At 41.6% G+C, this 24,243-nt stretch overlaps 1 protein-coding gene across 7 annotated transcripts in view; it reads right to left on the reverse strand.

The window, feature by feature from the left end:
• Positions 1-24,021, reverse strand: part of AFTPH (aftiphilin) — a 61,824-nt gene extending 37,803 nt beyond the window's left edge. For 3 of the 7 annotated variants that reach the window (XR_013537325.1, XM_020803357.3, XM_020803353.3), the window contains exons 1-2: positions 23,363-23,553; positions 2,283-4,098 (exon numbers count right to left, since the gene is read on the reverse strand). Coding sequence is in view for 6 of the 7 variants with exons in the window: in XM_020803357.3 (XP_020659016.3) it covers positions 2,283-4,067 (1,785 nt within the window). In the remaining variant the exon portion in view is untranslated. Of the gene's footprint in view, positions 1-2,282; positions 4,099-22,727; positions 22,971-23,362; positions 23,591-23,903 lie in introns of those variants that run through there. The other 4 variants (XM_020803355.3, XM_020803354.3, XM_078377398.1 and 1 more) reach the window with 4 other exon arrangements.
• Positions 24,022-24,243: the final 222 nt, after the last annotated feature.

The following is a 24,243-nucleotide window of genomic DNA, read 5'->3' on the forward strand; positions in this document are numbered from 1 at the left end:
TTAACTTATTTGACCATTATCTACCATGCTTTTAGACCATGGCAAGTTTTTACACCATGGCAAATATTTTCTTTCTTATGAAGCAGAGGATGATCAGTTTATAGAGAAGCTACATTGTAGGGAAACATATATTTTGTTCAACCAAACAGCATTCAAAGCCTGTAAAATCTTGATTTTTCATCACACACAAAAATTGACTACTTGACAGGAGGCCACAAATACTTGTAACAAATGGCATTAAGGAAGCTACAAACAGGCTGAGATCCTCTTGTTTAACACAGCACATCACTTCAGAGTAGGCGCAATGAATCAGTGGGACCACCTCCTCCACAAGTTTCATGGATTCAAATGCATCTATTCTACTTGCAACTTACTTTAGTGTAGTAAGTCCCAACTAGAGTAGACCCATCTAAATCAGTGGAATTTACAGTGCAGCTGACCCACCAAGTTCCCACTGATTCAATGGGCCCACTTAAAAAGTTTTGCTTTTAAAGCCAGAGGGCAATTTTAGCACTCTCTCTCCCTCAATCTCCTCTAATCCTTAATCTCACATGAAACCAGCTTCTATTTATTTTTATTTATTTATTTATTAAATTTATACCCCGCCCCTCTAGACCATGTCTACTCGGGGCGGCTTACAACATAAAAATCAATATAAAATATATATAATCATTAAAAATACAGTTACTATATTAATTAAAACAATTAATTTAAGAAAAACATTACCAAGATGGGTAAGATAAGGAAAGAAGAAATAAAAAGACTTAGCTGACTGGAGGGAAGTCCTGCCTAAATAGCCAAGTTTTTAATTGTCTTTTAAAAACACCTAGCGAGGGTGCCAGCCGAATTTCTGTTGGGAGGGCATTCCACAGCTGAGGGGCCACCGCCGAGAAGGCCCGGTTTCTAGTTTTCTCCTTCCGAGCCTCTCTCGGCGTCAGGACCCTCAGCCGTCCCTGCTGGCTATGGCGGGTGATTCAGATAGATCTGGGTGGGAGAAGATGATCTGCCAAATATTGAGGTCCCAAACCATTTAGGGCTTTATAAGTGATCATTAGCACTTTGAAGTCGACGCGGAAACGGATGGGCAACCAGTGCAAAGCAGCCAGAGTGGGGGAGATGTGTTGGTGTTTTCTCACCCCACTAAGTAGCCTGGCTGCCGCATTCTGGACCATCTGAAATTTCCGCATCAGCCTCAAAGGCAGCCCCACGTAGAGTGCGCTACAATGGTCTAATCTCGAGATTACGAGCCCATGTACTAGAGTAGTGAGGGCCCCCCGATCAAGATAAGGACGCAGCTGGGCAATCCGCCATAGATGAAAATAGGCAAAGCGGACCACAGACGTCACCTGGGTTTCCATGGTAAGTGCCAGATCCAGATGTACCCCCAAGCTGCGAACCTCATTCTTTGCGGCAAGGGTTGTCCCCCCAAAAGAAAGGGAGTTACCTATACCGCTGACGGGAGGACCACCCACTCTCAAGACCTCCGTCTTGTCCGGGTTCAGCCTCAACCCATTCGACTGCATCCATTCCAGTACAGTCTCCAGGCAGCGCTGGAGGGACAGAACGGCATCCACTTTTCTCCACTTCCCATATGAAAATAAATTCCCTTTATTCTGTCTTCTGGAGGATTATTATTAATAATAGACGTGTATACATAGTGGAATTACTGTAGGAAAGGAAGAAATATAGAATGGATTTCCATGGGAGAGAAGGAAATACGTGTCTTTTAAACCACTGGTTCTTAACCTTGGGTTACTCAGGAATTTTGGACTGCAACTCCTTCACCACCAACTGTGCTGGCTGGGGTTTCTGGGAGTTGCAGTTCAAAAACATCTGAGTAACAAAGGTTAAGAACCACTGTTTTAAACTATGGCTTTGAAAACAAATGGTGACTCTGTTTCAGGCAACTAAAAAAAAAAAAGATCTGCAGGGACTGAAACATATGGCGAACAATGGCACCTGTGTTTCTAGCCCTTCTTCATTCTGTGGAAGGCAAGCTGTTACATACATAAGAAATGGGAAGACATTTTGCATAAGCTTCACATTATTTTTACTACAATCCTGTTAGGGAGTAGAAATAACTTTTTACTGATATGTCTGAACATAATTGGTAGATCCAAGGTAAGAACCTTCAAAGAAGTTCCACTGATACAAGTGGAAAAAGGGCAAATTTCACAGGTGCCAAGAGCAACAAGATAAATACTCTAAATGTACAGTATACTCATCCCAATAAAGCACAGTATAAAACATTTCTACCATCAAAAGCAGACTATAATAATTACCCGAGCTGAAGCTGGTGATTCGTGCAATTGCCCGCTGCCAGTTCCATGCAAAGATGTTATACAAATATTTTGAGTCACTGAACCTTCAGCAACAGAAGTTGCGTCTGTCCTATGCAAGGGCCATATATCTCTTTCGGGATGAGATTCCACCACAGGTTGTTCATCAAATGCGGCCCATGTGCAGCCCTCTTTTTGCTCAGCCTCAAAAGCATTCCACTCTATAGCTTGATTGCAACCAGCAGAACTGAAGTCCGAGAAGTCGTCTGAGTCTGGAAACCTTTTAGATATTGAACCAAAGTCTCCAAACTCACTGTCATCTCCATTCTCCAGTTTTGCAGGAGATGGCATACTCATACTAGAATGAACAGAAGATGTTAGATACTCTTTCAGTGAGGTGCTTGGAATTACATTAGGCTGAGGGAGCTCTACCTCTGTTGACTGCTGATTTGTGTCACTTCTGTCTGTGAAGTCACCACATTCATTATTGAGTTTACTGATGCTGTCATTTGTGATTTGAAAATGTTCCCGGTGTGCAGAGGATTGAGCACCATCAGCAAATACAGGAGAACCATTACTGACTGTGCCAAAGTCACCAAAATCATCTTCACTTGATCCACTACATGATTTATGTCCAGTGCCACTTTCACCATTTTTAATTGTTTCAGAAACATGTACCTTTTCTTCTGTTGGAAGACTGCTAAGGCGGTGAACTCTACTAATATTAAAGTTTAATGTCTTTGTAGTATCATTGGTCCAAGAAACAATATGTTCTTTGCTATTTCCAGTGTCACTTTCTCCTTTTGTTTCAAAGCTTTCCGTTGTGCCTAGTGAATTCACATTTGTTTTCATGGAAGAGGCAATGTTGTGTTCCAATGCTGTACAGTCTTCCGTAGCTTTGAAGTCATTAACTATTACTAAATTAATGTTTGAAATGCTGATCCGTTCACCTTCAGTAGAATTTTCTCCTTCATATTCACAAATTCCATCCAAAGTTGCTTCCTTCATTGATTCCCTCCCTCCAGCTCTATTTATAATATTATTTTCCTGTACACTTAGTACTTCTCTTTCACTAGAATTTTTGCATATTTTATTTCCTGTTTCTTCTACCTGGGTTGTTTGTTTATAAGAGAATGTGGCAAAGTCTGCAAAATCCTCTGCTGTGCTGGCTATAGAATCCAAATTCAATTCAGTACTATGAGTGCTAATTGTATCTAATCCCTTTGAATCACTGACACTGTCCAGATCTTCAACTCCCTGAGAATTTGCTGTGTCTGGTGCTACAAATCCATTTGTTAGAACTTCTGGACATGGTTGCTTTTCACCATTACAGCTGTCTACTTGCTGGTCCTGGCTTGGAACTGTCATATCAGTCCTAATAATTTCAGGATTTGATGACTGTAGTTTCCCAGATCTCTTTACTTCTACAGGACTGACTTTATCAAATGATGTATCAAAACTTTTACACTCACAGTTTTCTCTACTACTGCCAGGAAGTCCTTTAATAGAATTAGGAAGTTCTGTAACACTCTCTTTATCATTAGTGTATTGAACAGTAGTAAAGGCTATAATGCTGTCTACATTGCCTGAGTAATCAGAGTTATATGAAGATTTATGTTCTTCATTTGAACCAGAATAATCTGATGCAAAGTCAAAGCCTACACTGGTACTTCCAGCACCAGAAAACCCACCAAAATCACCAAATTCCTCCTCCTCCTCCTCCTCCTCTGCTCCATTATCTAGTGGTGGAGGGGAAGAAGAGTACATTCGGATGATATCTGGTTCCATTGTTCAGTTCTTTACGATGATTAATTTATACCTAAAAAAGAAAGAAAGAAAAAATTACTACAGCATGCTTAAGCTTTAAATGCTAAATTACTCATACTGACAGATATCTAATAGGTATGATTTTTAAAAATGTATACCCCTCCCTCTTTTATGAACAAAACTTAAGACTGGTCTATATTATGTAAAAGTCTGGGAGAAAAAAATGACCCAGGCTGGGGTGGGCAGATGGAATATCATTAGAAGACAAAGTAGAGCTTCTCAGAATATACTGGGGCATGATTTGCCATTCTGGGGACTAAATATTTTGCTGGTGAAGGTCAAGGAGATGCTATCCACAAAGGTCCAGGGGATGACAACAAAAGCCTTTGGACTCTAACTTGTCCATATAAATCTTCACCTGGAAGATGCTTTCAAAAGCTACATTACAAATGCAATATCCTTATATCTAAGCGTCCTATTATCAAAATCATTTTATTGTTTTACTTTATAAATTACATTTACAGGCATCTATAGTACTAATCAGATAAAAGATATTTTCATCATTCTTAGGATACTAACTTGAGTAATAAGTTTGTCACATTCAAAGGCCAGAACTAGCAAAAAAAAAAAAAACAGTGACATCAGATTGAAATTACTTTTAAACAAAAATCTGCTTCAGCTATGTGAAACAAGGATGTCTGCAACAAGGATGTATGCCAGTTTTTTGTGGTTTTACAGATAAACAAAGCACCATTCTATAACTTCCACACCATCCTATTTTGGGTAAAATATACTTCTGGTCTTGGAGAACAAGGAGAAAAAATTCATAGAGGAGACTGTCAGGAGTCAGGCTGTGAACGAGTAGGCTTCTGTACTCTTAATTTACATACTATCCTTTTTATACTCTTTCTCTATAATTAGGGCAAATAAAGAGTTAGAAATTTGACGATGCATTAAAAACGCCATATTCAAAGAAACAACCCTGGAGAACAGCAACGTAAGAGGTAGCTAGCACAAGTACTGCACTACTTATGTAGATAGCTAACATGAAAACGTTTGGAAAAGAGGCATACTTCTGCCATTCTGAGACTCAAGATTTCTGGTCCACTTTAAGTACTGTTGTGGTACATCCAACAAGAGAAAAACTAAAGCTGAAATAAATGGTGTTAAATAAGAATGTTAGAAAGAGCTGTATATGAAATGCTGTTTTGTCTGTTATAAATAGAGATGTAAAATTTCAGAAATTTTCCTTTTTTCGGGGAAAAAGTGTTGTTTTTTTAGAGACAATGGAAATTTTCTGAAATTTTATATTTCTAGTTACAAGAGAAGTATTTTTGTTATGCCAGTTCCCAACAGCTCATTCTATTTCTTCAACATTCTTTCATACTTGAATAAAAAACCCTGAATTAACAACTCAAGGCAAAGATGCTTGTTGTTATCAATGGCTAGAATTACCAGATATAAGTTTAGTTTTTATCCAAATGGGACATATAGCACTACCCCATATAAATGAATAACTGTCATTCACTCCTCTAGAAAAGACAAACAAAAATTGTTGGGAAATGTCTCTGCTGAACTTCAACTTGCTCTCCCCCAAATTTTTGCAGCAATTCTTCCATTCTGAAGATTGTGTGAATTTGTGCAGTAACAGTATTTGCCACACACAACTGAAAAGTCTGTGAGCTAGGAAACAAGAAGCTGCTACTCTGTAGCAAACATCACTGGAGAGGGAGACCAGGCACCCTCACTAGAAGATGGCTGCAGAAGAACAGATGGTACCAGAGTACAGTGGTGCCTCGCTTAACGATGCCTCGTTTAGTGATGAATTTGCATGACAATGTGTTTTTTTAGAAAATAATATGCACCGTATAACGATGTTTCCTATGGGCGATTTTCGCTTAGCGAAGTTTGGGACCATGCTTCACATAACGAATGCGATTTTAGGTCCCCTGCTTCACTTAACGATGTTTCTTTTTTCAATTTAAAAAGTGTCTTAGAAGGGTCAAAAACGGTTCTAAATGCTGGGATTCGTTAGAGGACCCCCTAAGTCATATGCAAACCTGATTTGGCTTTGATCTGACTTTTCGTTAATTTATCGTGAATTTTTTTTTCGGCCCATAGGAACCAATGGACCTGTCAAAATCTGACAGCTCCATGCTTTCCTATGGGGGAGAAAACAATTCACCATAAATTAACGAAAGTTCAGATCAAAGCCAAATCAGGTTTGCACACGACTTAGAGGGTCCTCTAACGAACCCAAGCATTTAGAACAGTTGCTGAGTCTTCGTTAATTTTTTGTGAATTTTTTCTTCCCCCATAGGAAACAATGGAGCTGTCAGATTTTGACAGCTGTCAAAAGTTGGGGGGGGGGAAAATTCACCATAAATTAACGAAAAGTCAGATCAAAGCCAAATTAACTTTTGCATCCGTTTTAGAGGGTGCAGAAGCTAATCCAAGCATTTAAAACCATTTTGACCCTTTTATGACACACTTAAATTTGCAAAAATTGACTTCGCAAAACCATTGAAATGCATTGAGTCAGCTTCAATACATTCCAATGGAGGAAACATTGTATCGTTTAACGATGTTTCCTATGGGTTTTTTCGCTTAAGGACGGCAATCTGTGCCTATTGGAACGGATTAACCGGTTTCCAATGCATTCCTATGGAAAATGGTGTTTCATATAACGATGTTTCACATAACGGGCTTTTTTTTTGAACCAATTAAAATCGTTATGCGAGGCACCACTGTATCAAACTGTAGACATGTGGCTAACCACTGGGCTTCGTAACCCCAAGGAGTTATGAAATCAGCATAGTATATTAGATTGCACTATGCAGGAAAGGGAAAACTATAATATCACTCTTGTATCCTCATGCTTCTATTAGTGCCACTTAAGATCACATAAGCAATGGCACTGTCCCTTCAGCAGCCATGATCTTTCCATTCCAAATGCATTACGCCAGTGGTCCCCAACCTTGATCCTCCAAATGTTCTTGGACTACAGCTCCCAGAAGCCTTCACCACCATCTGCTGGCCAGGATTTCTGGGAGTTGAAGTCTAAGAACATCTGGAGGCCCAAGGTTGAGGACCACTGCATTACGCTACGAACAGCTAGTGGTAACAGATAGACAGGTATTTTCTACAGTAACATGTCAAACATGAGTGACAGTTCTCTTCACTGACAATACTAGGTATACAGAGTCCAAGAGCCCTAATTATTGCAAAATAAATCGCTGTCAACTAAAGCAACAGGATAAAGTGCTCTCTAGTTGTTTAGTACAGTAACTCAGAATTTTGGAAGAAAATATTTCACAAGAGGATTTCCATTCTTCATCCCCATTCACAACTGTCCAGTCTCTCTTTATCATGTCTAAGGTAAGCTTGATAATTTTCTGATTTGGAGCGAAAAAGTCCTGCCAGAGCTTCTTATCCACAGTCCTGCATAATGCTTCTAGAAAACTAACACAATAAGAAAAGTAGAAAAACAGTCCTTTACTGAGCTATATGGAGATTCTTCTGCATGCTACTGTGAAAACAGAATGCTGGACGAAGAGAGTCCTTGGTTTAAGCTTTTATATTCTTTAAATCTGAGCTCCAAATATCTCAAAAATGCCATCCTCCAGATGCACTGGTTTACAAATTCTATCATTAGAATAGATATCGTGTTTCCCTGAAAATAAGACAGGGTCTTATATCAATTTTTGCTCCAAAAAACACATTAGGGCTTATTTTCAGTGTGTTTTTTTTCCATGTACAACAGTCTATATTTATTCAAATACAGTCATGTCATCTTCTACTTGCTGCACAATGGTGGAGGATGGGTTTTTAATTTACTGGGACTTATTTTGGGGGGTAGACCTATATTAGGAGCATCCTGAAAAATCATACTAGGGTTTATTTTCAGGTTAGGTCTTATTTTAGGGGAAACAGGGTAGATGCGGCAGATTGTGGTTGAAGGTGACAGGAATTGTAATCCAGAAGGGCAGCAGTTTGTGGACAACTGACTGAAGAGAACATGTCTTTCACAAAGTTTATTATAATCTCATTTTTCTCTCCCCACCCCCATTAATCTTCCCATTTTCAAACAGAGAATGTCAAAGGATTTGAATTGTAGAGTCTATAACAAAAATAAATTCTTACAGTTCAGTTATATTCAGGGCTCATATGCCATTGTAAATTTGGCAATTAGGTTTCATACCAACAAAAGTCACCTTCCAGGATAGTGCAACATACAGTGGTGCCTCGCATAGCGAGGTTAATTGGTTCAAAAAAACACATCGCTATGGGAAAACATCGTTAAGTGAAACGTGTTTTCCCATAGAGATGCATTGAAAACCGGATAATCCGTTCCAATAGGAACGGATTATCCGGTTTTCTCCCCCACTATCGGGCGCAGCCCTTTGGGAGAAGCCTCGGGGGAGGGGGGGAAGACGGCATCGGCTCCTGCCTTCTCCCCCACCACCTGGCTTCTCCCAAAGGGCTGCCCCGACTGTGCTTGCAGCAGCGGAAGAGGTGCCTGGTGGAGGAGAAGGCAGGAGCCGATCTGTCATTTCTCCTCCACCGGGCACCTCCTCCGCTGCTGCAAGCAACTTTGGGGCAGCCCTTTGGGAGGAGCCGGGCTGTGGAGAAGAAAGGGAGAAGCCCATCCGATCTCCCCTCCCAACCATCGGGAGCAGCGGGAGAAGCTGCCCGGCGTGGAGGGGGGGGGAGATCGGATGGGCTTCTGCCTTTCTTCTCCACAGCCCGGCTTCCCCCAAAGGACTGCCCCGAAGTTGCTTGCAGCAGTGGAAGAGGTGCCCGGTGGAGGAGAAATGACAGATCAGCTCCTGCCTTCTCCTCCACCGGGCACCTCTTCCGCTGCTGCAAGCACAGTCGGCCATGCCTCACACCCTTCTCAAGCCGCAGGAGGTGGGTGGTGGGTGGGAGGCATGGCCGGACTCCTCGGCAGGCACCGCGGCTCAGATCGGATTGGAGCCGCGGTGCCTGCCAAGGAGTCCGGCCATGCCTCCCACCCCCACCCCCACCTCCTGCAGCTTGAGAAGGGTGGGAGGCATGGCCGGACTCCTCGGCAGGCACCGCGGCTCCGATCCGATCTGAGCCGCGGTGCCTGCCAAGGAGTCCGGCTATGCCTCCCACCCCCCCACCTCCTGCGGCTTGAGAAGGGTGGGAGGCATGGCCGGACTCCTCGGCAGGCATCGCGGCTCAGATCGGATCGGAGCCACGGTGCCTGCCGAGGAGTCCGGCCATGCCTCCCACCCTTCTCAAGCCGCAGGAGGTGGGGGTGGGGGTGGGAGGCATGGCCGGACTCTTCAGCAGCCGCCGCGGCTCGGATCCGAGCCGCGGTGGCTGCCAAAGAGTCCGGCCATGCCTCCCACCCTCCTCAGGCCGCGGGGGGAGGGTGGTGGGATCCATCCGGATCCCCCCACCCTCTCCCCGCGGCTTGGATCCGACCCGCGGCAGGCTACCCCATGCATGGTCGGACTCCTGAGAGTCCGACCATGGCCGGGGAAGCCGGCCGCGGGGAAGGGGAATCCCAGCGGTGGCCTCGGAAGGACCCTTCGGAAGGGTCCTTCCGAGGCCACCGCAGGCATTTTCCCCCAGCTGAGCGGCGGGAGCACTCCTTCGGAGGCTCCCGCCACTCAGCTGGGGGAAAATGGTGCCTATGGGGAAAACATCGCAAAGCGATTTTTCCCCATAGGCAACATCGTTATACGATCGCAAAAGCGATGGCAAAAATGCCATCGCTATGCGAATTCATCGTTAAACGGGGAACTCGTTGTACGAGGCACCACTGTATTTAAAATTCTGTTTTCAAGACATATTCCAACTTCAGCCGGGAAAAATATGGTACCAAAGCAAATGTACAGTATCTACTGGGAACAGGTATGAGAGTTGCAAGTAAACTACTTCAGGAATGTTTCTGAGAAAATATACTGTAATATGATTCAAAGTTTGGGAAGGCTAGGAGAAACAGTTTTTGCTATGGTCTAAAGGTTGAACAAATCAAGGTTTCTGGCAGCTATGCATTTTTCCTTTTAATTAAAAGTAATGGAATTTGTCCTTGAGACTGTTCAACCTCTAAATTGCTTGCCTGAGCATTTTTTGCTATTTCACTTTAAAACTGACACAAAATAAAAGAGAGAGGTGGTATATCTGGTACGTGCTAGACATTTTTTCCTTCTGGGTAGCTCTCATTTCTTTAGATTTAACACTGGAAAGAAATGTCATTGTTAAACATTCAAAATTACTAAAGAATGATGATGACTGGTGGCCATCAAATCAATTCTGACTTATGGGGACCCTCTCCACAGTTCTTAAGGTGTAACGAACTCAGAAGCGGTTCATCATTTCCTTCTTCTGGGGTGTGCCCTGGGACTTTGCACTTGCTAAAAGCTCCACAGGCTGACTCTTCTTTTAGGAGGCATAGTGGGGAATCAAACTCCCAATATCTGGCTCCGCAGCAAGATACCTAACTCATGGAACTATCCAGCCACATGGATACCAATATACTTTATTCCTTGATTTATAGAACAATTACTTTGCCTTTCATATATAACCTGATATACTACGACTACCCACATTATGTTTCACAAAGTTTTCATAAAACATTATTGAAAAGATTGTGTTTTGCCTAAAAACATTAACTCTGGCCAGAATCCAAGATTGTGGCAACATATTTTACTGCCTTTTAAGCTAATCTGAACCAAGAAAAATATTTTACTCTCTCAATTGTTTTAACTTCATGTATTTCAATATCCTACATGCTTGTACAGGAGCTGGATTTTAGAACTAGTTCTTTTTTTCTGTTTTCTAAGACTCCACAGTTTTTAAAAACTCTTCATAGATGTTTTAGATCTTTTAGCATTATTTGTTTTCTATTTTGCTCTCTGATACTGCTCTCTGTACACTATATTTCTGTTAATATGCTTAGCGTTTATCACATTTTGTTGTTTTATTGCCCCCAGTGTTTTTTAAAGTCTACATATGTTTTCCCCAGACCCTAATCTACGGAGTGAGTCTAATATTGGAAAAAATAATTGATCTACTGCTCCAATTTATCATTTAATCATGAAGTGAAATAATTGATTACTGGTATAGTTAACAGAATGCATTCTTTTAAGTAATACAATCTTTTAAAATTGGAAGCAAATGCCTTTACATTGTTCCCCTATTTCCTCAAATGACTAAAAAAACTAGATTTAGAATTATCTAAAACATAGTACAGTATCTTATAGTTGCTCCTAATGAATGGAATTATAGACTAAATAGCCACCCAGTATTCATGAAAGTTTACATCTTAGTAATAATATGTCCAAACCTACTTGCATATTTTACTATTACTGTACTGACAAAGAAAATCAAGATATCAAAACATACAAGGTGAATTCAGTTACCTCCTGAAGGCCTGATTCAAATTAGCTATAGCACTAGAGCTGCCAGACATTGTAGGTGAAGAACCATCAGAACACAGACAGGAGTGTTTTCTCATCTCTCAAGTTTACTATGAAAAATCTGGGTCAATTTGCATTTATGCCTAACTCATTTTCAGTATGGCAATTAGTAAGAAACAGAAGGATTGAATTGTTTTCAAATTTGAATCCAATAACAGCGGAAATCTATAGCATTGTGTCGAAGTGTGAAAAAAACACTTCTGCTCGGGACAGATTAAATTTCAAACCACTTCAGCAATGCCTTTTATTTTTTTAAAAAAAGCCAACCACAGACTGAGGTACCAAAAGCGGAAGTTTGTAATATACACACTTGGAAAGGTGGTGCAAAGACTCTTAATCACAGCAAACCAAATCTCAACCTCTCCTATGTCTGTGCTAAATGAAGAATTTATCTTCTGGCTTTCTTCTACTGCAGCGGTCAACATGTCCCATTAAACACACTAACTTGTGGCACAGCAAAGTGTGATATGATTGGACTGTATGTTACTCAGCACAATTATTTAACACTGCTCAGCTAGGTTTTTGCCTGTTTGTTTTGTTCAAGGGAGCTCATATGAAGAATGCACACAGAGGGAACCAGTTCTCTTCCAGCTCAAGCAAGTGAGTGGTATTCTGGAGGTTCTTGAATACCAAAAACAGCTTTACAAAGTGCTAGGGTCCACAGCAGGAAAAAGAACTGAAAAGCTGTGGTGTAGAGAAGGAATACTGCTTCCCATTGTTTGTATATTAATCACTATCTGGCTAGTAGTTTTGGAACATATTAAAGACAAGCACGTTTACCACAGCATAAGCGTCCGTGGACTTAAGGCCACTAACATATACTGTCTTGACAGGTGGCACATGCATACCAAGGGAAAGGGTTAAAAAGTTGGATTAAATGGCAAATTCTGTTCTGTAGGCATCAATCCTCTTTGCCTTGTCCTGCTAAACAAGTGTCTCTTCAAATTGGGAGAAGCCATGCTGCACCATCTGCCTCCAGGCTGAACGCTCAGATGTCAACGTTTCCCATGTGTTGAGGTCCATTCCTAAGGCTTTCAGATCCCGCTTGCAGATATCCTTTTATTGCAGCTATGGTCTCCCTCTGGGGCGCTTTCCCTGCACTAATTCTCCATATACAGGAGATCTTCTGGAATCTGACCGTCAGCCATTCTCATGACATACCCAAGAAAACATAGATGTCACCATTTCAGTAATGTATGTTGTTGTTTAGTCCTTAAGTCGTGTCCAATTCTTTGTGACCCCATGAACCAGAACACGTCAGGCCCTCCTTTCTTCCACTGCCTCCTGGAGTTGGGTCAAATTCATGTTGGTAACTTCGGTGACCCTGTCCAACAACCTCGTCCTCTGTCTTCCCCTTCTCTTCTTGCCTTCACACTTTCCCAATATCAGGGTCTTTTCCAGGGAGTCTTCTCTTCTCATAAGATGGCTAAAGTATTGGAGCCTCAGCTTCACGATCTGTCCTTCCAATGAACACTCAGGCTTGATTTCCTGCAAGATGGATAGGTTTGATCTCTTTGCAGTCCAGGGGACTCTCAAAAGTCTCCTCCAACACCACAATTCAAAAGCATCAATTCTTTGGCAGTCAGCTCTTACTTCCATACATCACTATGGCTTTGACTATGTGGACCTTTGTCGGCCACGTGATGTCTCTGCTTTTTAAGGTGCTGTCTAGGTTTGTAATCCCAAAGAAGCAGGCGTCTTTTAATTTTGTGGCTGCTGTCACCATCTGCAGTGATCATGGAGCCCAAGAAAGTGAAATCTGTCACTGCCTCCATATCTTCCTCTTCTATTTGCCAGGAGATGATGGGACCAGTGGCTATGATCTTAGTTTTCTTGATGTTGAGCTTCAGACCATTTTTGGTGCTCTCCTCTTTTGCCTTTATTAAGAGGTTCTTTAATTCCTCCTCACTTTCTGCCATCAGACTGGAATCATGTGCTTATCTGAGGTTGTTGATATTTCTTCCGGCAATCTTAATTCCGGCTTGGGATTCATCCAATCCGACCTTTCACATGATGTATTCTGCATATAAGTTAAATAAGCAGGGGGACAAAATACAACCTTGTGGTACTCCTTTCCCAATTTTGAACCAATCAGTTTCCGCATATCCAGTTCTAACTGCTGCTTACTATCCCACGTATAGATTTCTCAGGAGACAGAAAAGGTGGTCAGGCACTCCCATTTCTTTAAAGACTTGCCATAGTTTGCTGTGGTCACACAGTCAAAGGCTTTTGTGTAACCAATGAAGCAGAAGTAGATCTTTTTCTGGAACTCTCTTATTTTCTCCATAATCCAGTGCATGTTAGCAATTTGGTCTCCAGTTCCTCTGCCCCTTTAGTAATGTATACATGCTAACAATTCCAGCTTGTTCCAGGACTAGACTATTTGGACCGTTGTCCTGCCAGGTGATGCCAAAACAGTCTGTTACATTTCAATTACATTAAGTTAATGCAGGTCTGAGTCTAAGATCACAGTTCATAATCAAATGTATCTGGAGATATGACTGCGTTGCAAAGTAATAAAAGAGGAACTTTGCTGAATCAAACCAAGTGTCCACAGCAAGGTTCCCTTTATGCTGGGAACGAGCTCTCTTCCTCCTCTGTGCAGTGATCACGTTTGCCTCCTTTCATTCCAGTAATGACAGAACCCTGCACGTGATGGAAGAGTCACACATGCATGGAATGGTGAAGTCACATGCGAGAGAGATGGAGCTGAAAATTAGAAGGTACATTGACCCAAAGAGTTCACCAACTTCTTTTTCACATGGGACAGACACTTATAAATACAGCACAACAATTAACCACAAAGTTCCATTTCTCTCAACCATCTGGTATTTAGTGATATATTCCCATTTAATTATCAAAGGCCTTCGAAATATCAGTGAGAGTGATTAAAAATGAAATTTTGCAACAAGCATCCACAACCCTTCTTTAGCTTTCTCTCAAATTTGGATATGCCAGGTATAAAAGAGTACTGGCCTGGAAAGAATATGAACGAGACATCTTTCCCAATATAAATGGCTGAGTGTGCTGTACACAGAAGTGTATGTGGCAGAAGTACTGTAAATGTATGTACAATATTTGGGGATTAACAATCCAATACCTTCTAGTTGCACAGACACGTACTTGAGTGCACATAGATAATCTGTTTCTTCTGGCCATTTTGATTACTTTGTGGCTCCAAGCAACATCCTTTGGAACAACTTGCCCCGAGATTCGCGCGGCTCCCTCGCTGGGCATTTTTAAGAAACAACTAAAAACATTGATGTATAGGCGGGCCTTCCCAACAGAAAACCCTTGACGATCTTTTTTTCTTATTCTGTTATTTTTTTTTTAATTTACGTTTCTGCTGTAAAGTCTTAAAGTTACATTGTTGTTTTTACTGTAAGCCGCCTAGAGTGGTCTAATATGATGAGATAGGCGGGATAGAAATAAAATAAATAAATAAAATAAAATAAATCTACCTAGAGAACTTGCCGAAAAACAGTTGTGATGCCGTATTTTTCCGTGTATAAGACCCTACTTTTTTCTGAAGTCATTACACTAAAAATTGATGGGCGTCTTATACATGGAAGTAAGCTGAGAATACAGAGAGAACAAAATGGCCTGTACCTTGCCTCTGTAAACAGGCTTCCTTCAATCATGAGGCTCAGTTTCCTACAGTCAGGAGACTTAGCTTCCTCCAATCATGAGCCTTATGGAACTGATGTCATCTTGTGCTGAACAAACCAATTACAACACATCTCATTGGAAGTGGAGCCTGTAGGCTCAGATGCAAAGGGACTCGGAATGTCCCACGTTCTGAGCCCAGAGGCTAAATACTCAAAGCTATGTTTTCTTAATTTTAGGTTAGAAAAGTGGGTGATGGTGTCTTAGAAATGGAAAAATATGGTAACTGCTTTGTGTTTGGCTAAGAAATGGTTAACTAATTTTTTAAAAGCCAGACTTTGGGATTTTCTCCTGACTGTTGTCTCTATGTGAATAGTAGTAGAATATCTTGACTGCTGACATGGTTGTCTATGTAAAGTTGGTATCCTTTTTCTTGCTGGCAAAGCAGGTACAATATTGTGCAGCAGTATTAGGTCATTTCCTGATATTCTGAATTGTGGATACAGAAGCAGAATATCTTGCCTTCATAAACCAGAGGTTTTTTTTAAAGAACTGAATATACATATGGATTCTTTTTTAAATCATTATCCCCCCAAGCATCACTGTACAATTTTATATACAAAATTAATTGGCCATTCACTGGGCCAGGAGATTCCTTTTGGAGGATTCCAACCTACCTTCTTTTCTACCATGCAGAAAAAATTGGTATCATCTATAACAGAGATGGGCAACTTGTGGCCCCCTGAGACCAAGATTCCCTCTAAGGTGTGTGACTGTACAAGCACATGACTCTGCCCCCCCCTGCACACAGGGCTCCTCCTCCTCCTCAGTGCACCCACAGCAATAGTTTCCACCCCCTTTAGTTCCAGTCACAATAGAACCCAGTGGGGAGGGGTGTTGGGAGCCCACACAGGTGGGGGGAGTGGAGTCACAAACTTGAAGGGTGGAGCCCCACCCGGCGGGGCTGAAAATTAGAGGGAACACTGTATGAGAGTTTTCTGGATTGTAATTCTGAATATTTCTCATCACAAGTTACACTAGCTAAAACTAATGGGATCTATAAACCAGAACTATCTGGCACGCCAGAGCTACCCGATCCAGGGTAGATTTGATTTAAATCACAATTTAATTTTTTAAAAAATCAGATTTCTTTGATGATTTATATTAAAATAAAGCTTTTTTTAAATTTAAATCAATTTTATTTTTTTAAAAAAATCATTGATTTTTATCCACCCTGATCAAATCATAATCATGTACAATGCTGGTTACATAATTTATGAAAAGATTAAACACTGCTTTCAGCAGAGATTCTTGAAATACAACTGCTTACTTCTCCCCTATGTAAGAACAGTCAAATATCCCTCATCAAACTTTTTAATGGGCTTTATTGTGGTTATATGCTGTGACCCCTTCTGAGTTATGGCAACACCAGTAGGGTTTTGCAGTATGTGAACTAGACAAGAAGTGGTTACCAACATTACTTACAAAGCCAAATGCGGATTTGAACCCAGGTGTCCTGAGTGTAGCACTCTATCACTCGACAAGACCCCTTCTTTGTAAAAAGAGCTGTACATTTCCTCAGAATTTTTATTAAAAGCTTTTTGTAAATCTATGACTAAAATCCTCTAGCACAACTTATACTATGTAATCATCATGGCAGTGGAAATTTGCAGACATTAAGCACTCCTACCCATCCCATGTCCCCCCCATGGTTTCCACATGGCAAAAAGCATCCCAAGGGAGCCTTGGGACCTGGAAGGCGGCAGGGATCAAAACTTTAATTTCTGAAACTTGTCATGGTTTATGGCATCATGAGCCTTACATGCCATCAATGAAGGGAATAGGATGTCAACTTATATAGAAGTTTGGATCAAAAGATACACAAACAGTCCATTCTAAGCTCCCATGAAGAGAAGACTAGATTATTTTAGCCCAGTTTCATTACAGACTCTGTAAATCCACTCCAAAAACAATAGTCTCCCCCTAACAGCACAGTATGTGTTGCTGGGAACTAAATGACAGTGTATCCTCAAAATTTCTCCTTCTCCCCCTCCTACTCACAGAAGCCACTGTACATAAATGTTTTGAAAACAAATTATCCAAACGTTTATGCTTAATCAACACAATGTAAATGATAACAATCGATCAGAGTCTAATATGTGTTCCTTAAACTTTATCGATCTTGCACATTGGCTAAGGAGTAATTTTTTGAGGTGTACTATAATATACTGAGAACATTTACTTCTCAATGTACTGTATTAAATTTTAGATTTACAACAGATATGCATATACAAAAAAACAAGTCACACTGTTCTTAGCTTCTCCAGCATAGGCTTACATCATCAATAATGTATCAGTGGATTGTACCTAGGCAGGCTGCTCTTTTAGGAACATTATAGTATCTGTATTAATTGAAGTGTTCATATAATGACCACATTCTTCCATTCACTGCTAGTGGAAACATGAACTGATGGTATTACATTTCTTTAGCAGTTAGCTGCTGCAAGTCACTATTGTTCGAGTTCAAAGTGGAACGTCTTGTTAAATTTGAGCCATGCAAACACTCCTTCTATGCAGAACCTATGGGATCCCATAGCACCATACAACTAGTAGGAAGCAAAGACCTAATTTGGTTCCTACGCCATTCTCTCCCATAAGTAACAGCTCTTCTAATAAGGGAACTTATCTGTTGTATCTGTTGTTTTACAGGACAGAGTAAAACAGTGAAAAGACATGTACCTTCTATGTTTTATTTGCAAGACAGAGAAGCCAGCGTAACCATGACACCAATATTGCATATCATCATTCAATAATGCTAAGTCAAAAAGCATTGTCTTTAAAGCTGTAGCAGGCAAGGCTGACAGGCAAACCATGAGGATTTTTGCCAAATGTTATGCTTTTCAAACTCTAATTTAATTAGCTAAATAAATGCCGTATTCCATTCAATACAGTAGGACCCTCATATCCATGGGATCAGCATCTGCAGTTTCACTTATCAAGTCTGAAAATATATAAAATACTAAAAGAAAAAAATACAGAAAAAAATTACATATATTACCAGAACCAGCCACTGGAGGTAGCCAAACACCATGCTATGAATACTTGTTAGTGAAGAATAAATAGCATGGTATCTGGCTTCCTCTAGTAGCCAGTTCTGGTAATGCATGTGAAAATTATTTTTCTGTTCTTTTTTCCTTTTACCATATTATAGTGTTCCCTATTATCCACAATTTTCAGTATCCACAGGGGGCTTGGAACCAATCTCCAGCAAATATGAGGGTCCTATTGTAGTGTTAAAATGAACACAAGAGTCATACAGCTAAATCATTACATTTATTATTAAAGTATACCAAGAAAAAGCAACAATGTGACAACCAACTATACAACAGATAAAATATTCCTAAATTAACTGAAATATAAAGCCAGCATTTCACACACAAACGTAATATCTTAATGAATGCAAAACTGCACGTCCCTCAGTATACCATCCTGTCCAACACAGCTACCTTTAGAGGAAAAGTTGTGAAGTCCTATGTGTGATAGTTACTAAGGATGCAGATAGTGAAAACTTTCATTTTGTTTCATTTCTGATTCTGGCACAGGAAGGGATGCCTCTTTCATTTTCATGTCTCTTGTGCACTGGTCTTTTCATAACACACAGAGAGACTGGTCCTTTCAAGTTCTCCCACTTCGTTTTCCCCATTTGTGTTCTCATTCATCCAAAAGCTCTTTAAAAAGGACTCCAAAAAGGTGGGACAAGGCAGGTTTTATTCCTCCTTGGGGAAAACCCAGAGATCCAGCAAGAGGACAGCTTGTACCCAGCTGTCAAAAACAAAAATAAACAAAACCCAAAGCCTACCAAAACACAGACCAAAGGAACTTTATATTATTGGGAGTGCTGGCTAAACCACTCCGTGGACTGTTTCTGTCTCCCTTTCTCTCTCCAGCCCTACCACCAAACCCCTCCCAAGACAGTTCCTTCTTGCTGCAGCAGTGACAGCAGCACACACTGTCCAACTACTGCTGCTGTTTCTCATCTTCTTTATCAGCTCAAGGTGAGCAGGTCCCACTATAGAGAAAGAGCAGTTGAGAGAGCTGGAAAATGTAGGGGATTGAGACTGGAGGACCTTACCATGAACAGGTCAAGAAAGTCTGGAGATGAGTGATAGTCCCTTTCAGTGGCCACTGAGTTGTGCTGCAACTTAAATCTTCCTTGGAGAAAGAGCTACTTAACCAGGCAGTTTTCACCAAGGAAGATTTAGGCTACAGCATAGCACATCCAAATCTTCCTTAGAGAAACAGCTATGGACCAGGCAGCACAATTCCACCCATGCTTATTTCAGAATTAATCTCATTGAACTTTACACTCACAGGATTCCAACCAATCCACAGCTTCAAAATTTCCATTCCAACCCCCAGACATTCTGACAAGTATATTGATGAAACATTTTCCAAGGAATTTGACAGACCAGGGATGAACTGGAGAAAACATTAAATAAAAGAGGGAAACATAAACGCCCAAAATTCATTTCCTCCTTGTTCATTAAGATGAAGTATGTATATTTAAGAGAATTCCTTTTGGTAACAAAACAAAATCAGAAAGGCGTCTTCTGTGCCCCCCCCTTTCATTAAAACAGTGGTTCTTAACCTTTGTTACTCAGGTGTTTTTGAACTGCAACTCCCAGAAACCACAGCCAGCAGAGCTGATGGTGAAGGCTTCTGGGAGTTGCAGTCCAAAAACATCTGAGTAACAAAGGTTAAGAACCAGTGCATTAAACACTGAAGTGTCATCCCCATCACGTACAAACCCTGATCTTGTATTCCCTCCAAATGTATGTCAAAATTTTGCATGCAGATTTACAAATGCAGTAGGCTAAATGTTGTAGTAAGTTCACTACAAGATGATGGTTGGCAAAGGGAGCTGAAGGCAGGTCATAGTAAATCTATTATGGCATTCATCTTAAGCATAAAGGAACAACCGAGTACAGAATAGTCACTCACCCAATCTTCCTTGGGTGGATAAATAAACCACAATACAAAATTCAATAGTTCCGTTTATTAACTTGCCTTCTAGAAAGTGCTGTTTCCTCACAACAGCCATGCATTTTTAATTTTAAAAATATTTTTTGTATTTGGAACACCAAAAAATTAAAAATGCCACTGATTTAACCCACTAAGGATTCATTTTAATTTAAGGAGCAGTTGTTAAAAGCCACCTTATTTCATGCTTAACAGTTATGGGGATGATTTATTTTGATCCTTAGTATATTTATGAAAATGGGTCACAACAAAGAATTTATGAAATTCAATTCCCTTTCAATTTTTTTAAGTTATTATGATAATAACTAGTACAACTTCAAAAACCAGCACAGTCAACGTTTATGTAAATAATCAGTAAAAGGCAACTCTAGCAAAAACAAGACAATTTAGAGTGGAATCACACAGGCATATATCAGCTCCATGGTCCAATGCCATATCAACTCTTCTGCAGTAAATGTGAAAGCTTTCATATTCATTATTCAGAAATTTTTAAAGGGAGAAACCACATATATAACTATTTCACTTCCACTGGGCTTTGACGTTAGAGACTGATATTTGCAATTCTCCTTTCTGGTGAATTCTGATTTACAAGTACCTAAACTCATTGAAAGCAGTAAATGGGAATTAATTTAATCTTGAACAGCTTTGACTCCAACCTATAATTTAGTTACTCTCCTGACCTGGTAACAGTATTTACTATGTATTTCCATCTTTGCCTCTGGTCACATCTGAAGGAATTTTCAGAACAAACAGTGCAGAGTAAATAAGGCCCATTTTCTTAAGACAAGGTGATATGTGAATTCACATTGTCACAGCAATCCAGTCACTTCAGTGTATATTTGGTCACAGAAATGTTTAAAGACAGCTCAGACTGAGATGAAGGAGAAAAAGTAAACTTTAATTTTTTTTAAAAAAAATGTCTGTTAATCCACCAAATGGCCTCTGGAGAACATCCCAGGAGCCAAATTGATTTTTAAAAAAATCTTTTGCTCAAAATCTTAGAGAGAAGAGTCATCACCATGGGTTTCCTCAAATAAGTCGGAAAAAAGCTCAGAGTCAAGGCCCCCCCATACTGAAAAACATTAAAAGGACATGTAACAGGGCAGTATATCCATTCATTCATCTAACACAAACCCTGAACAAGGAAGAGAAACTAAACCAGCAGTGAACCCTGTGTTCTTTATTTCCCTCATCATGGAAATCAATGGGAGGAATTTTCTTTTAAAAGGAAATAAAAGGAAAATATTCTCCTTTACCTTCAAGAGCATGTGATAAAGCACAGAAAAGGCTAATTCTCTGCCTCAAACTCTTTGTTTCCTGTCACATAGAATGGCTGTTTACAGTGAATCTGACAGCAAAAGGCTCAACATTGTGCTATACTCTGCATAGAGGAACATGAACTATTTCCAGTGGTTTACACATGCAAGAGATATTAAAAAGCCATTTTCAGTCCCAAAAAGTATGTAACAAATAAAATATTGTATTAACATGTTCAGTGCTCCTCATCCAGGAAGGCAACAGGAAGAGTTCTGAAAAAGCAGCAACTTGACTTCTTGAAACAAACTAAAAAAAGTCTTCACAACAGAAACTAAACTACTGTATGATCCAGTAAAAGGTATCTGAACTAGGAATCTCAAGGTTGGAAACTATTAAAGTAGTAATAGCAAGTTGTAGCCATGAAGTTTCCTATATGAAGTTTTATCAAGAACCCTATTTATGATATTTTACATACTAATACAATTCTGCATTGAACCAGGGCCTATGCTGGGAAATAATACTTATACTTTGACTCAAAAATTGGTCTCAACATTTCGACTCAAATTTATTGGCATTACTTTATCTTTCTTGCTACTCAACCTGCAACAGGCTTACACACCACAAGATTTCAGGGAAGTAATGTGGAAGTTTTCCCTGAGCCTATCCTAGGAACAAATTTACGGTAATCTTTGGGATTCTTGTGACTTTCAACTGAAGACAGTGCCTTAATTAAAAAACAACAACAACAACAACAACAACAACAACAAGGAAATGAAATACTACAAAATGGGGCCCTGAATGAGTCCCTGTTGTTGGTGCCATACTTAAAAGGCTCCACATGTGTATCCATCCACCCCTTGGGTGAAAAATCAACACCGCACCACACCATCAACAATAAAAGAGGGGATGTATTTTATAATTGGTCTCGATTTCCTGATAGAGTTGGAATAACTTAGATTTAAATTAAAACATGAATATAAGCTGATATTTAAAGGATAAACAAACAGTATTTTTTAAAAAAGATTACAAAGTTGTCTTTTGCACTGAAAAAATGAATAGATTAGATGCATGTACTGTATACCTAATATGAATAGATTGGATGATTGTATACTTTGTGTTCTCCTATCCTTAAAACCCTTTCCCCATCCCTTACACTTCCTTTTACCTTTTGTATTTCCCTACCCTATTCCTAGTAGTTTAAAAATAAAAATATTTAAATAGACAATAAAACAAGGACTCCTTGGCCCCTCATTCCCTACTGGAAAGTCAAGGAAGGGAAGGGCAGAAAAAGACAGAAGACAAGCGAGCGAGCTGAAGTACTTACAGGCCAAAGAGTCGCACCCACGGCCCGGCTCGGGAGACCGTTTTGGCAGCTGCCCCCAAAAAGAAACCCTAACCCCCCCCCCCCCGGCAGCCCCAGACAAACAAAGGCCACGGGGCACCTTCGCGGCCGCGTTAATTATTTCTACACACACACACACACACGAACTTTTCTGAAGGGAGGAAGGGCATCTCCCTCGCCTCTCACGAAATCCTGAGAGGAAGAGGAAGCGCCTCGAAACTCGTCCCTCACTCTCCGGCCCCACATACACACACACGCACCCGCCCCACCGCCGGCCCATGAAGGGCACCTGGCCCGAAGCACAGACGAGTCTCCCCCTTTCTGGGAAGGAAGCACCGCTCCCCCCCCCTGGGGGGGCGAGGACACCGGTGTTTATTTGTTATGGGGCACCTCTCCTGCCCCCCCCCACTCCCCCCGACTCTTGGGGCCAGGCGTCTGAGGGTCCCCTCGAATAGAGGCGGACGAGAGCCCTTCTCTCCCTAGTACATAAATGTGGGGCAGGGGCGGCGGAGAGAAGAAAGAGAGCGTCTCCCTCCCCACCCCCCAAACCAGCCTAAGAGAACCGGGGGGGGGGGAGGAGGAGGACGAGGAGCAGCAGCTGGGAGGATCCTTCTTACCTTTCCAGCTCTGAAAGCCGGAGCTTCAGCCTGGGTGGGCAGCGGCGCAAACAACGGCCGCCTTCCTTACCTTGGAAGGGCTCCTGCAGGGGCCGGGCATGGCTGGGGAAGGTGAACTCCTGGGGGGGCCTCCCAGGGCAACAGCCCTCAGGGTGAATCCATCTCGAGCAACCCCCCCTCCTGCCCCCCACGCAGCGCCTTCCTTGGTCAGACCCAGCTCCCCTCCCCGGCCGGGCCGCCCACTTCGACCATGGCTTCCCAGCATGCAACGCGCGCTCCAGCGCTCGCAGGCCTTAGCGTGGCCCCGTCGCGGCGGCATCCTGCTTTTACGTTACTTCCGGCAGTCGCGCGGCTGCAGCTGACGGGAAAGAAACGTCGAAAAGTAGCACGTAGAGCTCTGAAGGGAAGGGGTTAACTTCCTTTTCTAGGGAGCCTCTTCTTGCCGGCTGCATAAAAACTCGGGGCCCAATGGGAACGCCTCAAAGCTAATGGCAGCAGCGGCTTAGTTTTGCCTTAGATTACTGGTCACGGTTTTTCTTACCTCTATAGACAAACCTTCCGATTAGATGAGCCTCTCCGCGAGTGGTTGATCCCCACAGAAGGGCAGAGCAGCCATTTTGAAACCGGGAGAGAAAAATCTGTAGCCGTGCCTGACGTTGTGGCCGGGGGAAGCTACGGCGAGGGCGGGAGGGCCATGTTTGACGAGGGCAAATTCGCCTCCAAGTCAATAGCAATCGTCCGCTTGCGTCAAGGACTGGCTGGCTGGCCACAAAGCGGGTGCTCGCTCGCCGGCCCTGGATGCAGAGCGGAAGGAAGGCTCGGAAGCTGAAGTTACAGCAACTTGGTTCCCTTTTTGAGAAAAAATGCCGCTGCGGCCCGGA

Source organism: Pogona vitticeps, chromosome 1, assembly GCF_051106095.1.
Source record: "Pogona vitticeps strain Pit_001003342236 chromosome 1, PviZW2.1, whole genome shotgun sequence".
In the NCBI taxonomy this organism is placed as follows: domain Eukaryota; kingdom Metazoa; phylum Chordata; class Lepidosauria; order Squamata; family Agamidae; genus Pogona; species Pogona vitticeps.